This window comes from Pomacea canaliculata, linkage group LG9 (genome assembly GCF_003073045.1).
Source record: "Pomacea canaliculata isolate SZHN2017 linkage group LG9, ASM307304v1, whole genome shotgun sequence".
NCBI classification, from domain to species: domain Eukaryota; kingdom Metazoa; phylum Mollusca; class Gastropoda; order Architaenioglossa; family Ampullariidae; genus Pomacea; species Pomacea canaliculata.
The window spans coordinates 9,352,610-9,369,723 of NC_037598.1; the positions used below are offsets into that span (position 1 = coordinate 9,352,610).

At 37.0% G+C, this 17,114-nt stretch overlaps 1 protein-coding gene across 4 annotated transcripts in view; it reads left to right on the forward strand.

Annotated features, from left to right (window-relative positions):
* Positions 1-1,476: 1,476 nt before the first annotated feature.
* LOC112572054 (leucine-rich repeat serine/threonine-protein kinase 2-like) overlaps positions 1,477-17,114 on the forward strand; it is a 46,358-nt gene continuing 30,720 nt past the window's right edge. For 2 of the 4 annotated variants that reach the window (XM_025251565.1, XM_025251568.1), the window contains exons 1-24: positions 2,572-2,701; positions 6,112-6,384; positions 6,798-6,883; positions 7,298-7,377; positions 7,787-7,875; positions 7,976-8,113; positions 8,278-8,406; positions 8,827-8,955; positions 9,340-9,462; positions 9,865-9,983; positions 10,506-10,591; positions 10,891-10,997; positions 11,758-11,887; positions 12,486-12,622; positions 13,329-13,457; positions 13,769-13,849; positions 14,050-14,192; positions 14,387-14,531; positions 14,874-14,974; positions 15,332-15,451; positions 15,707-15,806; positions 16,021-16,119; positions 16,408-16,587; positions 16,707-16,907. In XM_025251565.1, coding sequence (XP_025107350.1) covers positions 6,213-6,384; positions 6,798-6,883; positions 7,298-7,377; positions 7,787-7,875; positions 7,976-8,113; positions 8,278-8,406; positions 8,827-8,955; positions 9,340-9,462; positions 9,865-9,983; positions 10,506-10,591; positions 10,891-10,997; positions 11,758-11,887; positions 12,486-12,622; positions 13,329-13,457; positions 13,769-13,849; positions 14,050-14,192; positions 14,387-14,531; positions 14,874-14,974; positions 15,332-15,451; positions 15,707-15,806; positions 16,021-16,119; positions 16,408-16,587; positions 16,707-16,907 — 2,824 coding nt within the window. In that variant the 5' untranslated portion in view covers positions 2,572-2,701; positions 6,112-6,212. Of the gene's footprint in view, positions 1,612-2,571; positions 2,702-4,044; positions 4,195-6,111; positions 6,385-6,797; positions 6,884-7,297; positions 7,378-7,786; positions 7,876-7,975; positions 8,114-8,277; positions 8,407-8,826; positions 8,956-9,339; positions 9,463-9,864; positions 9,984-10,505; positions 10,592-10,890; positions 10,998-11,757; positions 11,888-12,485; positions 12,623-13,328; positions 13,458-13,768; positions 13,850-14,049; positions 14,193-14,386; positions 14,532-14,873; positions 14,975-15,331; positions 15,452-15,706; positions 15,807-16,020; positions 16,120-16,407; positions 16,588-16,706; positions 16,908-17,114 lie in introns of those variants that run through there. The other 2 variants (XM_025251567.1, XM_025251566.1) reach the window with 2 other exon arrangements.

Consider the following 17,114-nt stretch of genomic DNA (forward strand, 5'->3'; position numbering starts at 1 on the left):
ATTTGGGCGAAGAACAGGGACCCCTTAAAAATCTGAAGAAGGGGTCCCTGGGACCCCAAAGAATTTAGCCTTAGCAGAAGCCCTGGTTTAGATAGTTTTATCTTTAATGTGTGCACATTTCTGAAATGCATAAACTATTTGCTGTCAGCTCTTTTATCATATTTACTTCAGTGCAAAATTACCTCAAACAAATGCATGTGGAAGTGGAGGCAAGAATAATGCCCTATATCAAAAGAAATTATGACTCATGGAAATATGAAGCACTAATTTTCAGATTTATGTTAACTTTTACAATAAAAAAAGGGACATAATAGCTGGATGTATAAAGAACCCTATTGGTTGTTTTGTAGCTAGTCATTATTTTTTTATGTGTCCAGAGATATTGCTTAATATAATGGTAAATAAAGTATAATGCTGTGAAACTCCGCCTACCTAAGTATGTGTCTATGTTTGAAGTACAAAGCTTGTAAGCAGTAAGGCCTACAGAGAGACAACTAAAATATGCAGACATCTGTGTAACGGGACTAGGTTTCCTTTGCCAGGCTGATGTAATGACTTTAAAATACTGATAATTTTCTCCATTACTGTCAACATAATACACAACACTGCTTGCAGAAAAGTGCTACTTTCGTTCTGGTATTGTGAAAAATAGTATGTTGAAACTGCGTAGTCTGTATTCCAATTTCTTGATATGTGTCCTTACAGCTATTTACTTCAAAATGGACATATTTTTTTATCCACAGAGGAAATATAGGACTCAGTTCGCAAGTAGTTTACTGAAGGGAATAGTGTAGTCTGACTGACGACGTCCCTCGCTAAGGCCAGCAACGCGGCCCCTTAGCGCCAATCAGTCCGTTCCTCTTTGTTGCCCCAAGGAAGAGGACGGAAGTTCCCAAGGGAGAATTTTCCACTAAATTTCTAGCTCTTGTTCGTCGGGTGCGTAGTCTAATCTCTACCTCGCACTGTTCTTTATCATTATTTTTTTCTTCGTCCACTACATTCCCGCACTCTGCCGACCTTGGAATCCACAAAAGACAATGCTTTTTCCCAGACAAAAGTGCGTCAATTCCACGGATCTTCATGTGTTTTCTCTCTGCTGCTGTGTCACAACTACACACAGCACAAATCTCTCGCACTAGTGATACACGTTCACCTCATTCACACGATTAGGACATACGCAGAACACGTTAGCATTTTAATTGTTGGGACTAATTACACGCTCACACAGGTAAATATAAGTTCAAAGACATTTATTTACATATTTTACACATACAACTACTACATCTATTCTAACCTATCTACTATAGTCTACTAAAACTATAGCGCATAACTCTCTGGAGTTCGAAAAAATAAGGGGGGGGGGGGGTTGAGTGAGGTACGTGAACCGCTTTCCAGCAGGACCATAGCACCTTGCGGCAGAATGATATACTTCTCACGTACTCAGAACCAAATTAAGTTTTACTGCTTTTCGGTAAACAGGTATAAGGACTTTTGCCTGCTATTTATACTGGACAGTTTGGGTGCTACATCACCCTCTTTTGTCGTCCGTCTCGCGAGACCAAGTGCATGGCGAGGTAGAGGGAACAATTACTTACAAGTACTCAATCAACGGTAAGCACTTTAATTCCTACACAAGCGCTCCCGCTACAATACTCCAGTGGCGTAGGAACCAGGGGGGCAGCGGGGCAGCCCCAAGAAAATACAGGGGGGGCAGGAATATCCTTTTGCCCCCCAATATTTGAGACGTAATTCTCACAAAGAGCAAAGAACTGAAGAAGGTAGGGAACGTAGAGAAGAGACGGTCATCAACCGTCACAAAAGCGGGCCTGAGGCAAGTGGAGGCTTAACACCTCAGACGATCAGATCGTGCGTGCAGTCCCCCCCCATCCTTTTTTACGAATGTGCGAGTGCGAACGCCGTTCACTGTCAGCAGGGAGTTTGCCCCCCAACGCCGAACATCTTCCTACGCCACTGTACTCACAGTTGAATATTTTGAGTTTTGATTACTGCATGCTCGGACTGAAAAAAAAGTTGGTATGCTGAAATGATCACGAGTGATACATCAGCACTCATTATAGCAAGTTAAAAAAAAAAAACAAACAAACAAACCGCGTGGGATCGAGCTGACATCGCTGGAAAAACCAGCAGCGATCAATAAAAACGTACGTGTGCGGCTACTATAGAATTCGATAACGATTAAAACAGTCCATTTAAACCCATGACTGTAGATACAAATGAAACACTTGGGTTCTAGGAATTCGAGCTGTTTGTTCACTGTTCACTGTTACAATCCTTGAAAACACTGCGCTCGGTAAGTTATCGTAGCATGGACCTATATATAGGATATATTAATTAGTTCGTGATCGTAGCCTACACTCCTGTGTGTGTTAAATGTCTGTGTATGTATGCCTGCCCTTGTGAGCAAAAGAAAAATTTCTGTCTTGGGTCTCCTCCACAGACAATGAACTCTGATTTGATTTGATTTGATTTGATTTGAAACCATGGATGTGCAATACAAATTCGTGAGAAAACGAAACTAGGATCTGCGCATGTGACAGGAACAAGTATTTCCGGGGTGAAGTGTCACGTGCTCCAATGTTTTGTTTTGAGAAAATAGTGAAGTTCTTTGGATAAAAAGGATTTGGTTAACAGGAGGAACAACAGCAGTTTAAGCAGGAAGACACAAACCGAAGAGATGCAGGTATCTTTGCTGTTTAAATACACGTCAACACGATCATTGTCAGTGATAATCTCACAATGCTTTTAACCCGCGAACTCCTCTAAAGACGAGTGTTGAGACGTGAGGGAGAGAGCGAGATTTTCGTGCCTGTTTATTTCGCGTTCCTTCTCAAATTCTGAGATGTAATTATCAGTGTTGATTGTATTATAATGGTTATCAATAACACAATGGTGTAGGAAGATGCTCAGTTTTGGATGTGGGGATGTAACAAGCCCCGTCGGTATAGTGAACGAGACAGCAACACTTAATTTGTGAGGGGGTTGACTGCCTCCCTCCTCCCAGGTTTCTACGCCACTGTAACGCTGTCGGCGAAGATCGGTTTACTGGGTTCATGTCGTGTCTTGTACACTCTACTCTACGTCTGCTTTAAAAAGCAAATTTTTACAGTCCCCTTTACTACAAACCAGCGGCGTCTCTTAATTACTCCTTCCTATATCTGTGAATACTGTGTGATGACGCAGGAGAGAGGGCCCAGCATAACTTCGCTCCTCATCTGATATGTGTGTTTGTGTGCGTGCTTGTGTGTTATTGTATTAATGTTCCAGTGCTTTATCAGTTTCACATTTTCCCTCTTCATCCATACACTTAATTCATGTTTCCTATGGTTTCATCTGTTTGCTGATGCTTATACTTCTTGTGTGGTTGACAATCGATTCATCTATAGTCTTTTGTGTGCATGTTTAGAAGGACTTTGCAAATGCAATTATTATTTAGACTTGTACATGCTGAAGAAATAATTTTGTGAAGTTGGTATAAAAATGTGTGCAAGCTAGAATAACTCCATTGTCTTTGACTGGATAAAAATTGGGTGGATTAATTATTTTACTTTGTAAGCAGGTCATGTAGAGAGTGAACAACAATTGTGTTTATTTTTAAAGAATATTTTCTAAGAAGTATGTAGCTTGGATATAATTTAATGGGAGAAAATGTGATCTGCTTTTGTATGGTAGTATCCGTATCTATAGCTTAGAAATGCTTCTGGGGAATACTAGCACATGAAGAGAAGTAGAGACCTGCACAGTGCAACAGTAGATGAACCAAAGTGTGAATTGCTTATGCATAGTCATGTTTAAAAATAAGAGGAACCACATGCTGATAAGTACATAGCTGACTACATAATGTATCACTTAACACCCAGATGACACAAGAGGAAGCCACAGGAGTATATACTTTAACCAATCAGTTTTAGGCAGATAATATATCACAAGATGGTGATTAATTTAGAGCGTATCATCTGATGTGCTCTGTTTGATGCAGTTATATTTTATTGGAAGCTGATTGCTGTTTCCTCATTAACAAAATAGGCACCACAAATGATTGTGATTCTTCAGGCAGATATTGTATATGCTGTTATTTTCTGAAAATTGAATAAAAACAACATTAGGGCACTTAATTATGCAGAAGGAATAATCAAGAATGAACCACTTTTCTTGAACAAAGTGTATGTCAATCAGGTTAGTTATATTTTGCCTTTCGCGTGCTTGCCCTTTACTGTAAAAGCTTGTGAGGGTAAAGTTGTTATAAAGGGATGCACTTTATAGTTAGTATGGGTATTGCTAATTTGTAAGTGTGTCTTGGGTATTGACCGGTACCATTCCCTTCATGCGGATATCAGGTTAGAATATATAACTCACTAAATTGGTTAATGAAGTGCGCACACACACACTCACAAAAACTTTCACATATCTGTTCAGATATAGACACATTTTTGCACATATGCATTCCTATGCACATCCATTCACTCAGAAAACAAGCATGTACACAAGCATGTACAGACACCCTCTCTCCCCATGGATGTATAATTAGATCAGTGTGACTAGTGTAGATTACATGACCTTGTTCCAGTCTGAACAGTTGCAACCCTGCCAACTTTCTAGGACTAGAACAATCTGCTGCTCACTCACATGTCACCTTTCTGTCATCCATAAAAAGCTTGATGTTGTTTGTTTTCTGGGTTTGTCTATTCAAAATTTCTTGTTCCTCTCTCTCTCTATTTATTCATTATTTATCTTTATGCTTTTGAGTCAGGGTTAAAAAAAAATAATTCTTATTCCAATTTCTTTCTTTTTTTGTGCTGCTGGAAGTTTCTGCTCTCCCCTCCCAACTCTCCATCCCATTTACTGTACGCATTGTCTTCTTGCATTCTGGATTTTTTTAATTTCCCTTCTCAAATGTTTTGTTGCTCATTGCCAGTGTGTTTGAAAGCAACAAGTATTATTACACCTTTTTTTGTGATGTTCTTGCATTGGTAGCAGTGTGTACATGTTTTCATGGACAATCTTTAAATTTTTTATGTTGTGTAATGAGAATAAGAATTTGAGATGAACGCTAAATAACAGTATTAGATCGGAAGATAACGAAAGTTCATTTGATCACATGATGGTGTTATGTGATAACATATTCTTGGTTTAGGAAGGTTTGAATCTATTCATATCACATATTGAAGGGGAAATATATTTTAACCTTTGACACAGATAAGCACTCATAATCTCAAGTTATGAGTCAGTCTCGTAAGCACACACACACATGATTCAAGATTCACATTCCACTCATTCTTAACTTCTTCTAGTCCTTTAATATCTGCATATAATTATAATCTAATAAATCAAAGCATATAAAAACATGTAAACTTTTGTTGTGTGATGTTTCTGCCCCTCTCATTATTGCCTGAGTCACAGATGCATGCACATATTTTATGTGTAATCTTTCTCTTCACACACACATATATTAATTCTTCTAAGTCACCATCCTCAGTAATAACTTTACGAATCAAGCTAATCTAGTGATGGTCTTTTTATTTCTTGAATTTAATAATAAATGGAATTGTGGTGTCTGGTAAGATGAACAATTATTTGTATGTTGGTCAGCAAATTTGTTACAATTAAATCGATAATGAAATTCATCGTCTACATCATTAGCGTTACAGAGTCTACAAAGCCTTTCATTTATAGGGATCTCAGTTTCACCCTCTCCCCTGCCCCACACGCTCATACACAATCACTCTTTCAGTCACTAACAAACATGTGCACTCATAATACCAAAGATTGCAGTGATCTTTAGCAGGTAAGCTTTGAAAAGATCCAACTTTAAAGAGGGATTTTGCATAATGTTATTTGTGTTTGCATGTGATGAGCAATAGGCGTTTGTTTAAATTTGCCTGAAGGCTTTGAAACAGTGCAGTCTTCCTTGTATGTGATCACATTTGCTGATCTTATATAAGCCTTCTGTCTGTTACGGGAAACACACAATGTTGCATTTGCCTTGTTTGTTTTCATCACATTTTTTAATTGTGATTCTGATATGTATGTTAGCAATACTTAAGGACAGCTACTGTGACAGACATTAACCATTAACAATATTTCATTGTTTAGGATTGTGTACTTCAAGTTCCACTTAAGGCGCGATAAAGACCAGGTGAGAAGCAAATGGTTTGAGAGATATCAGTGGTCCTTGGAAAAGCTTGTCAGATGCTATGGAAATTGTTGAGCAAGTTGACAGTGGTCGGTGGTCACCTAAGCCTGGAGAGCCCAGTCATCTGACAGAGGCTCGTGAAGTGGAGCATTTGCTGAGGACACTAAATTCATCGTGGGAGCATGATGAGCTGAAAAGATCTCTTGCTAGGGTGGAGCAGCTGTTTCCAATTTGTAGGTATTCTTTTTAAACTTAAAGAAAGAAGTTTTTGTTCAGATGTATATATTTTTGCATATTGGAGAAACAAATATCCATGATAGTTTTGTAGAATAGAGGCATTTTGTTGCTCCAGATTTATAACATGATGGTGATGATGATGTATTTTTCAAAATATCTTTCTTTCAACTTTTCCTGATTTTTAGTTACATGTTTATTTTCATGATGATAGGTTTTTTTCATCCTCAGTCTTTGATTTATTTCTTGCGATATTTATTCAGATTATATATTGCAGACTTCATGGTGAGCATGCTAATTTATTACATTCATGCCTGTGTTCACAAACCCTCATCATATTGGTATTATTAATGTTAAATGTTTACTGTTTTGGCAATAATAGCTTGTTTATGTGGTCATGGTCTTTTGACAGCACCTTGTCAGTTTGAGCAAAACAGTGCTCATAGGGCGATCTTGGAAACTATGCAGCATCTCCGCTCCTATCAGGACATCCAGCAGGTAGGTGACGCATGACTAGAAAGCTGGTAAGCTGATGTTATGAGTTCTAAAGCTGAGCATCTTTCGTGAAAAGTCGTACTTTACCAGAAATATTTTTTTTTCTCCATGACCTTTAAAAAAAAATAAGGTGATTTCTGTAGCTCTTTTCTCCCAGTTAATAGTGGGCTCAGTGCACTGTACACACAAACAGTGTAAATACAGGCACAAAATTTGCAGATCACACATTCAGACACAAATCAAACAAATCTGCAAATATACAGATACATTGACAGCATTACATACCAAGAAAAAGAGAATTCCACACATAAAGCATGCCACACCAACAAAATATTGAGCTCAGCAATAAAGTTAAAATGATTCATATACATAGAGGACAAACCAGAAATTAGAGGACCTTTTTGGCTTGTGTTGCAGATGGGTTTGCGTCTCCTCTCTTGCTTTATCAGCATGAGTGAAGTTATGCTGGAGGGTATGCAGCAGGCAGACATTGTGCAGTGAGTATGGAAATGTCAACCCTGCTACAGGCATATTTCCTGATAAATTATTAATGATGTAGAGTATGTGTAAGTATAAGTACAGAAAATATTTAATCATGCATTTTGCACATGCATGTAAATACACACATAGGAAAGAAAAGCTATTTTGAGTTAGTATATGTGAATGAGAAACATTGTGAATGGGTGCAAGATGGAGTTTCTAGAGGTGTGGGGGTCAAGAACTTAGTAAGTGAGGATCTGTACAGGCAGAGGTGTGTTAAGAAAAAATATTGCTTTAACTTTTTCACTGTATAGGATTTAAAAGAAATTGACTTCAGTGACCCAGACATTTTTAGACTGATTAAAAAGTCTGTCATTAATAATGTGTGTTACTGTAAGCATGGTTTTTCTTTTTTCTTGATTACAGGTTTTTGATACGTATTGTGAATGATAACACTTCTGAGTGCTCAATCCAAATTAATGGAATGAAAATAATTTCAAAGCTTACAGAATCAGGTAAGCACTTTACACGCATGAGTAAAATGCAGTTTGAAAGAAATGGATAAATACTGTTTCCATGGTGTTCCAAATGATCATGTGTATTTCCAATCATTAGACACCGTGAAGGATAACATGAACAAGGCCAGCAAGCTTCAGCTGATTGGTGTCGCAGCAAAAGACATGGCAACATTCATTGACAACTGCACCCTTCATATCTGCACCATCAATGCTTTGGCAACACTTTTGATGAATGGTAAGGCTAGGCACGGAGAGTGGATCAAAGAACAGTGGGAGACAGTTTTAACTAAGGTCTGAAACCCTCTGGATGTACAGGAATGACTGAGGGATGAGCTTTTGTTGTGTTTCTGTATAAAACAAAGCTAACTGCCAATAATCTAACTTTTGACTTGGATGCAGATTTTGAGCTGCAGGAGGAGTTTGCTCGTCTTCACCTTGACCTCTTCCTGGAAGTCCTGCATGATCACCAGGGGGACATGACTGTTGTCTTGACATGCTTTAACCTTCTGAATGTCCTTTCTAGTTCATGTAAGTATCTCTATATGCAGAGCTGAGCACAATAAATATACACTGGCTGGCAAGAAATGAATATGCAGGGGTATTTTATGGATTCATTATTTTATTACAGTTCTTCCCTAATACCTGTATTTTTATCTGTTTTCAGTGTGTCTTATTTGAGTAGAATTGAGACTATATTCAGCTGTCATTTTGTAAAGGTGTATCACTTTTTTTTTATCATAGAGTTTTGTCTGCGTATCTGCTGACTGCTGATTGAGCTTTACATATGTTTTTTGTCAAACTCTACAATGCTTCTCATTATTATCAAATATAAAATGCTCAGTGTGATGATGGAATGCTTTTTGCATACAGATTAAGTTTTAAAAAACAATAGTTTTCACCGTTTTTTTCTTGATGGGTTTACTAAAGAGTTGCATCATCTGTCTGCAGCATCTGTACGGATAAGACTAGTGGAACGAGGTGTGCTGCATCAAATATATCCCTGCATGAAAATTTGGCATTCTGAATTAAGTGTGATAGAGCGTTGCTTCGATCTTCTGGCTTTGCTGTGTCGTGAAGGTAAAAGCTGTCGGAGAGAACCAAGAATTTAATCCTTAATGATATATATACATTCATTATCATGATTGTTCTTGGTAACACTTGGTAGTGCAATTGTCTACATATTTTTTTTTTAGCTGATTTCTGCAAGAGTGCCCGGTTGTTTTTGTCTATGTTGTACTTCCTTTTTGAGCTGTTAAGTAGAATGAGGAACATTTTTCATGTATGTCTAAGCTAGCTTGTAATATCTTCTCATCTTTAGAAAGTAGCTGGACAGCTTGAGAACCACATTTAGAGGTCCTTTTTCTGGCCAAAGCATTAGGTATGGTATGTCATGTATTAAAACTGAACCTATTCTTGTCATGATTTTTTTTTTTTCAAAATGGTTATGCTTACTTATTGCAGATAAAGTTTCTAAAGAAATGACAGAGAAGGGGGTGATAATGAATACTCTCTTACCAGATATGCTGTCCAGGTGTGACAGTACTGAAATTCAGCTTCATGGTTTGGACATCTTTATGCTCACAGGTACAGATTTTTGCAAAATCAGTACTTACTATGAGAATGATTTTTTTATGCTTTTGTATCTATGGTTAAAAGTGTTGGTGGGTTACAGCATGACAATATATTACCTCCCTTTCACTGGAATTGTTAGAACAACTTTCTCTCCTTCCCTACTGCTTTTTGACCTGGTCTACAAGAACACTGAGTGTAATAGTGTGTGAGAGAGCGTGTGTGTGAAAACATGCAGATTGCTTCTGGCCCTATCAATTGCTCTTTTTCTTTATAAAAAAAAAAAAAAAAACAAAAAAAAACACACACACACTTCCTCCTCCTCATCTGATCTCTTTTTCTAGCTCATGAATTGCCTTATCCAAATCAGGGAAAACGCTGAGACAAAACTTTGCTTTTTTGACATATTCTGTGCAGCTGAGAAACTTCTGCAGTCACGTGAAGACTCAGGTCTTTCTGAAGATGACCCTGGATATCACTGGCTGAAAGTGATTTTCACATCCATGGGTCGTCACATGGTTCATGCAGATGTGCAGGTTTGTTGAGAAGACTAAACATTAAATTTAGTGCTTTTAGTAGAGGAGCACATATTCACAGGCCAATGATGCATGCACCATCATTGTACCAAGTTCACCTTATCCCATCAAATGAGAGAGCACTTATTTTGGCCTTTAATGTTATACCAATGTGGTAGATTCAGGTTAAGGTGCCATCCTAGCAACTAATTGCTGTGGTGAAGATTAAACACCTTACAACTTCCGTCTGTTCCAAGAAGTGGGTATGACTATGTTCTGTGATAGGCCAACCCTGTTACTCTACCTTGAGCAACCAAAACCATGAAATCGGCCATGAGTGTTCTGTGTCTTCACACTCTCTTACTGTAAAAAAGATCATTGAGTCAAACATAGGGATTATTATTATTAAAAAGTTCTATCAACCTAACCATAATCCTGGTAACTATATATGACTTGTATTTTTAGGATTAAATTAGATTGTATGTTTTTCAAACAACTTCCTTTTTTGTATAATTATGTTCCCTGTATACTTTTACCCTACAGGAGGCTGCTTGCAGGGCTCTCACAAAGCTCATGGAATGCAAACCTGATGTATACATGAAGATTGGAGATAGTGCTGAGGAGAGACAGTAAGTTTATGGCAGTAACCTATGACACAGCCAGTCAAATGAAGGAGAAAAATAAGAAGGAATATAATTACCTCCCCACCCATCTCTTAGATAAGATGAAGGACTAGAAAAGACTAACATTTGTTTTTAAAGTAGTACCCCCCAAAAAAAACCTGCAAAAAAACTATGCTGCCATTACATTCTAGTATTATATCTTGGCCAAAGCAATGACAGTAGTGCTGACACAAATAATAAGAATTGTATAATCTAAAAAAAAAAATTATTTTCATGCAGGAAATAAAATGCAAATTTTGTTGCAGATTCCCTGTTCATACAATGTGCCTGGGTGCCTTGTTGATGTATGATCACCACTGTGGGGTTTTTACAGCTGCCTGTAATGCCATCTACTACTTAACAGCAGACAACGGTAAAAAATGTTTCAACACAGAAATGTAGAGAGAGGATAGCTGGCAGATGAATTTTTCACATTGCTTGCTAGAACAAAACTTTTGTGAATGAGCTTCGGTTTTGCTATCAATACAAAGTTTAAAAAAATGGTTGCTGAGGTACAGAATCTGAAGCTTTATGGTCTTCTATGACCTGCTTTCAGTTTATTTGCCTTAAGAATACTATCCATTGCCAGGATTCTGAAAGTTTCCTTTCGCACAGGCTTTCCAAGACTTTAGAGCTTATCACTATCTGAGAGACTCTTAGCAGACTGCCAGTGAGGGATTTCAGTATGTAGTGGATTAAATATCTTTGCAGCTACAGTGAAAAAAGGTGTTACAAGAGCTACTGTAATTCTGAAAATAATCCCTTCTTTACCTGTATCTCGAAACTATTATATCCTTGCTTAGAGTGATAAATATTAAAGTCCTAAACAGCAAAAGGAGAACATTAAAATACAAGAAAGATTAAAAGAAAAAGTAGATGAGGTAGGTGACTCAAAAATATGCTTAACATCTGAGGGCACTAATTTGTAAATCTTTGATAGCAAAAAGGAAGATTAGAAGATCACTTCTGCTTATTGTTTGAAAACAAAATGTCCAGAATAAACCAATGAGCTGGGTGAATTATTTATTCCTTATCAAATAAAAGTGATGCTAGCCCCACTGACTAACCATATACTAATGCTGCTGGTGTATCTCTCTTTTAGTTTGCTTTTAAGACTTAAATCCCTGTTGCAGATGGATTGTGTCGTTGTCTGATGGAGAAGAACTCATATATTGCTATACTACAAGGGATAAAATTACATATGGGTGAGGAGAAAGCTGTCATAGCTGGTTGTCGTGCTATACGAGGGCTGTGTATTTTCCAGTAAGTTTGCCTTTTTTCTTTCTTTTGTGTTGAGGTTGGACTTCTATAATTTGGCAGTATTTTGGATGCTGAATGCAAGCAAAAATTAAGTGGCTTACTATTGAACAGCTGTTATACATGTATTGAAGGTGTTTTTGTGTAAATAAATGGTGTAAATTGCTGCTGTACAATTTTGTCATCTTGGGTTAGCATTGGATATTAGTGAGTGTGATCGATTTACATGTAATTGTATTTATATGTGATTGTTGAATATATAGATGTCTTTTGTTATGTAGGTATGTAACAATGCAGATATTATATGACCTGAAGATATGTTTATTAACTGTTATTTGAATCATAATTGAGATTTTTAGTAAATACTTGTAAAAAATTCCAGAAATTCTTTTCCATTGCAAACATAGCACCAGCCTAGATTTCAGGCAACGTACAACTTTCATTTGACATTTACAAAAGCGTGACTTCAAAAATAACACAATATTATCCCATCATATAAATCCAAAATGTGCCAGTATAAGTTCAAAATAAACATTGAAATTTGCATGTGCATGTGTGCATATGCCTATATGTATATATGCATGTGTGTGGACTCACACTTCAGCGATGAACACAAAGAGAAAGTGATGACTTATGAAGAAGATGTCCTGCAACTTCTCTTGAGGGTCATGGACACTTACCACTCCCAGCCAGCAGTGCAGAGTGAAGCCATCAGCATCATTGCTTGTCTTGCAGACTTGGGTATGGACTTTGTACTTGCCTTTCTCCCTTTCCTTTTCCTTATCATCACTGACATCATTACCATCCATGTCTGATTGTATCTGATTTTATTTGAATATTTTTCATGCTCTTTGACATTATGCTGCATTTTTTTCCATCAATGTACTTTAGTGTTATTTTTTTCTGTTTGACAAAGCTGTATTTAATACAGTTTGCATAACTTTAACAGGGTTACGAATCAGAAGGAAACAGTTTGTCAGAAGCAATTAGTGGTTGAGAGTGTGTCAGGGCTGCATATGTATATGTGTTGCTTGTGTTATGTAAACATAAATGCTGCAGGATCTGTTTAATTGGAGGAATTCCTTTTTGGCTCAGCCAAAAAAAAGTGCAAAATAATTGCACTTTCAGTTTTTGTGACAGTTTGATCACAGAAAATAGAAGATTAAATGGAAACATTTTATAAAAATAAACCTATATTGAAGTTTAGCTGCCTGTCAGTGTTTTTCGGTTTTTTTATGATAATATGAAAAGAGCACATTTTCATTTTATCTCCCAGAATGTTTGTGGCATTTAGACAAAAAAAAAAAAAAAGTAAGACCCTCAAAACCAAGCGAATAAAAATAAGAAACCCACCTTTTGTGTGGAAAATCTTACTGATATAATCGTTTTACTTTTACATTGCACAGTCAGCATATGCAATCAAATAAAGCCCTTTTTTTTCCTGCAGATATAGTACGTCATCAGTGTTTTGTTGTACGGATACATGATCGAATCATATCAGCCATTGATTCATTCCCTGGTGATCAAGTTTTACAGGAAACTGCCATAGAGGCATTAGCAGTTCTTGGTGGAGCAGGTAGTGTCAGCAAAGAGCCCACACACCTTTCATGATTTTATTCCTTGTCCTGTAAATTTCTTTCAACAAAATCTTCAGAAAAAGATCTACATTTTACATGTGATGAAATTTGTTGCAAGAGATAAATATTAGAGATCTTTTGCAGATTTCAGGTAATAAATTTGTGATGATTGTTGTTAAGGGTCAAGATATTGAAAGCAGGGAAGAAGTTAACATTGTCTCTGGACTGAAAAATTATACCATAGCTGCGCCGGGGAGAGAAGTTTGAGGCTGAAGTATGTTTTATTGTTTCCATTTTTTTTTTCTTTAAGCCAAAGGGCCTGAACTGCTATTCTCACTTCATGCAGTGGACAAAATCATGATGTGTATGAAACGATTCCTATTCAACATCAGTACGTACACACTGTTTTCCAGATTTCAGTCTTTTTTGTCTTTTTTCTATTTTTCACTAGTTTAGACTAAGTGTACATTGATGTTTTCTCTAGGATCTTAGACATTAAGATGTTTAGGTAATGGATGGAAAGGTCCAAAAGTGTGATTAAAATTATTCTGAATACAGAAAGAGTCAGCTGAATATGTCTTTCCTGTGCAGACATCCAGAAGAAAGGGCTTATGGCGTTACAGGTTCTTGTTGACCCTCATCATCTTCAGACTTCGGCTAAATGCAGAGAGCTAACTCAGATAATTAAAACGGCTATGGGCAACTTCATTAGTAACTGGACAGTGCAGAAAGAGGTGGATATAATCTGTTTCTTATAACTGGAAACAATCCATGTCTCTTTCACTGCTAAATCGAACCCCAGTCAATCACATGAGAGACATCCAGTTTTTTGCTTTTCTCTTTTAATTTTTGCTGACTGTATTTAAGTGTTTGTTTATATCTTGAGTTAAAGGTTTCCTCTTAGTGCAATTGTTTTTCTGAATTGCAGGCTGTAGTGGCAATGCAGATACTGGCTGAAAGGGGATTGGAAGGTGCCTCAGAAGCCAAGCACAGTCAGATGAGTGAGACCCTGATTGACCATGGATGTCATGAATTGCTCTTCCAGATTCTGGAGAAATTTGATGACAGTGAAGGTGAGAAGCATGAGCAATGATCAGCTTCTAGAAAAATCTGGCAACAGAATTTGAAATGCTCAGCTTCAGTCTCATATGCATGATTTTGTTGTATTGAACGTCTTTTGGCATGGAGTTCTGTAGATAAAATATGCAGAAGTATCCTAAGTAAAAAAAAAACAACAACAACAACAAAGAAACAAAACAACAACAGATGAAATATAATCTGTGTTGTAGATCCCCTTCCTTTCCATAATTAGACACTGATTTGTTTTGCACAATAATTTTTCCTTTTGTGAATGTTAGTCCTTGTGTGAGGGATGGCATGATTTACATGCTCAATAAAATTTTTGCATGTGGCAGGTCTGCATGATCTTGCCAGTGAGTGCCTCTATGTAATAGGCATTGAACAGGACCTCAAGTCTCGCATGCTGGTTTCAGCCTGTTCTAAAGGATTCTTAAGTGTGAGTGTGTTGGACAGCTCGATGTTGGCTTGAGCATTAGTGCTGTGAATCTTTTGCAAAAGAGTTTGCAGTAATTAACAGTTTTTACTGTTGTCTTTTTATTTATATTTGTTTTGCAGAATATTAGTATCAATTTAAATCAAATAAAAAAAGAAATGAGGAGATTTTTTATGAGCATTCTTTTCTCAGACTGAAATACTGAAGAGGTAATTTACATGATCTGATTTATTCGTGTTCAAGTGAAAAAAGTTTCATTATTTTGACAAATTTGCTCTTTGATTTTCATTTATATTCTGCACTTTATTTCTGAGAACACTTTATAAATGAAACTTGATGAATTATGATGGCCATGTCTAGGGAGCAGAATGTCTTATTGAAATTGGAGCTGATGTAAATGCGGACTATGGGAAGGGAACTCCGCTGTACTGTGCTGTGAAGAAGAACAATCCTAACATGGTTTATCTACTTCTAAAACAGGTAACAGTGTTTAGACTGATTCTTCACAGTGTAATCCCGATTTTTACAAAATTATTGCGAGCAGTATAAAATGCAGCTTGCTTTCCATTTGTTTAACTTAAAAAGAAAATTGATCTCAGAAGTTGGCCTTAAAGACATGCTAGATTGTGAATTTTGTATTTTTATTTGAAAAGATTTCAGAAAAATTTCCATTATTTTCATTTACTTTAAAGACCATTGAAATTAATTTAATAAAACTTTGTTATTTTCCCACAGGAAGTGAGAGACAAGCAGACATCATTGAAACTAAGCTTGAGACAGCAATATCATGAAATTACAGGGATGCTGCTTAGTCACATGGGGCAAGACAAGGAAAGTAAGCATAGACTTTTAATGCCACTCAGTGCAATCATAAATGTGGATTTTTTTTTCATATAGTGGAACTTCGCTCACTTCCTTAAATATTGACTTGAAATTTCTACACATGATAAAATCTTGGGTAGTAAAAACCAGATTTTTGTTTTTCTACGCCTGGAAGAAGTCTGCTCAGAGTGTTTTAAGCTGGATTTTTATGTTTTAAATAATGTCAGCTGGTACCTTGCTGTGGTGTGGATATGGTCTACAAGATCTCCGGCCAGAATGGCTCCTTCCTTCACTTGCATCTGATAACAGAAAACATGTCTTATCCAGTGAGTCTAAGTTTTCAAAAATAATGAACGTACTCCATGAATGCATACAAGTAAAAAATACTAAGATCAGGTTTAGACTGAACACCAAGTAATTCATGGGTCACATTTGCTGGCTAATGCTTCAAAGTGAAGTAGCTGTTTACACTTGTACCACAGGTAATGAATAAGTTGCAGGAAGTCAAGGGAAACAAACAGTTAAGAATATTTTTATTCTTATTTTACATCTAATATTCTTATTCAACATTTTTTTCTGAGCATACATAAGACTGTACCCTTTCATTCTGGCAGTGACAAGCAAGCGCTTTGTAATGCAATTACGAAAGAGTGAACAGCGACGAAATAAACGGGTGACACATTCATACAGTGATTCAAATCTCCAAGAGCTGTACCGCCACAAATGCTTCCGCTTTCAAAAAATTGGTCAGGACATCAACAGACAGGTGGAGCAAGTGTTACAAATAATGAAAGGTATGCAAGATGCCTCATGTTTCAGCTTGACATAAAATTCAGCTGTGTTCACTAAATAAATAGCAACTTCCAGCAGTAGAAATGTTATTATTGTGATTACCCTTTTGTTGTTCTGGCAGAAAAGTCAGCTCAGAAATCAGAAAAGACCAGACGTCCACACACGCTTCCCAAGACAGAGAGGCCAAAGTTGAGAGTCAAGGGACGAGTAATAGCACCAAAAGGCTCAGCTACTTTACTCAGAACTACAGAGACACTCAACTTTCCCCACATAAGAATTGCTGAAGATGATGTGTCATTGTATAATGCAATGATTGAGGAAGGTAAGTGTTTTCTTGAATCTTTTCATTCATTTTGTTCTCATATTTCTGATTGTGCTCTACTTCTTCTTATCTTATTCCATTTCTCCACCAGTGGAGCATAGGTTCACAACTACACCACGCCATCGGATCTGGTTCTGGGCGTCCCTTTCCAGTTGGGTCCATGTCATGCCAACTGCCTCTGCCTCACTGTGGACTGATTTCCTTCAT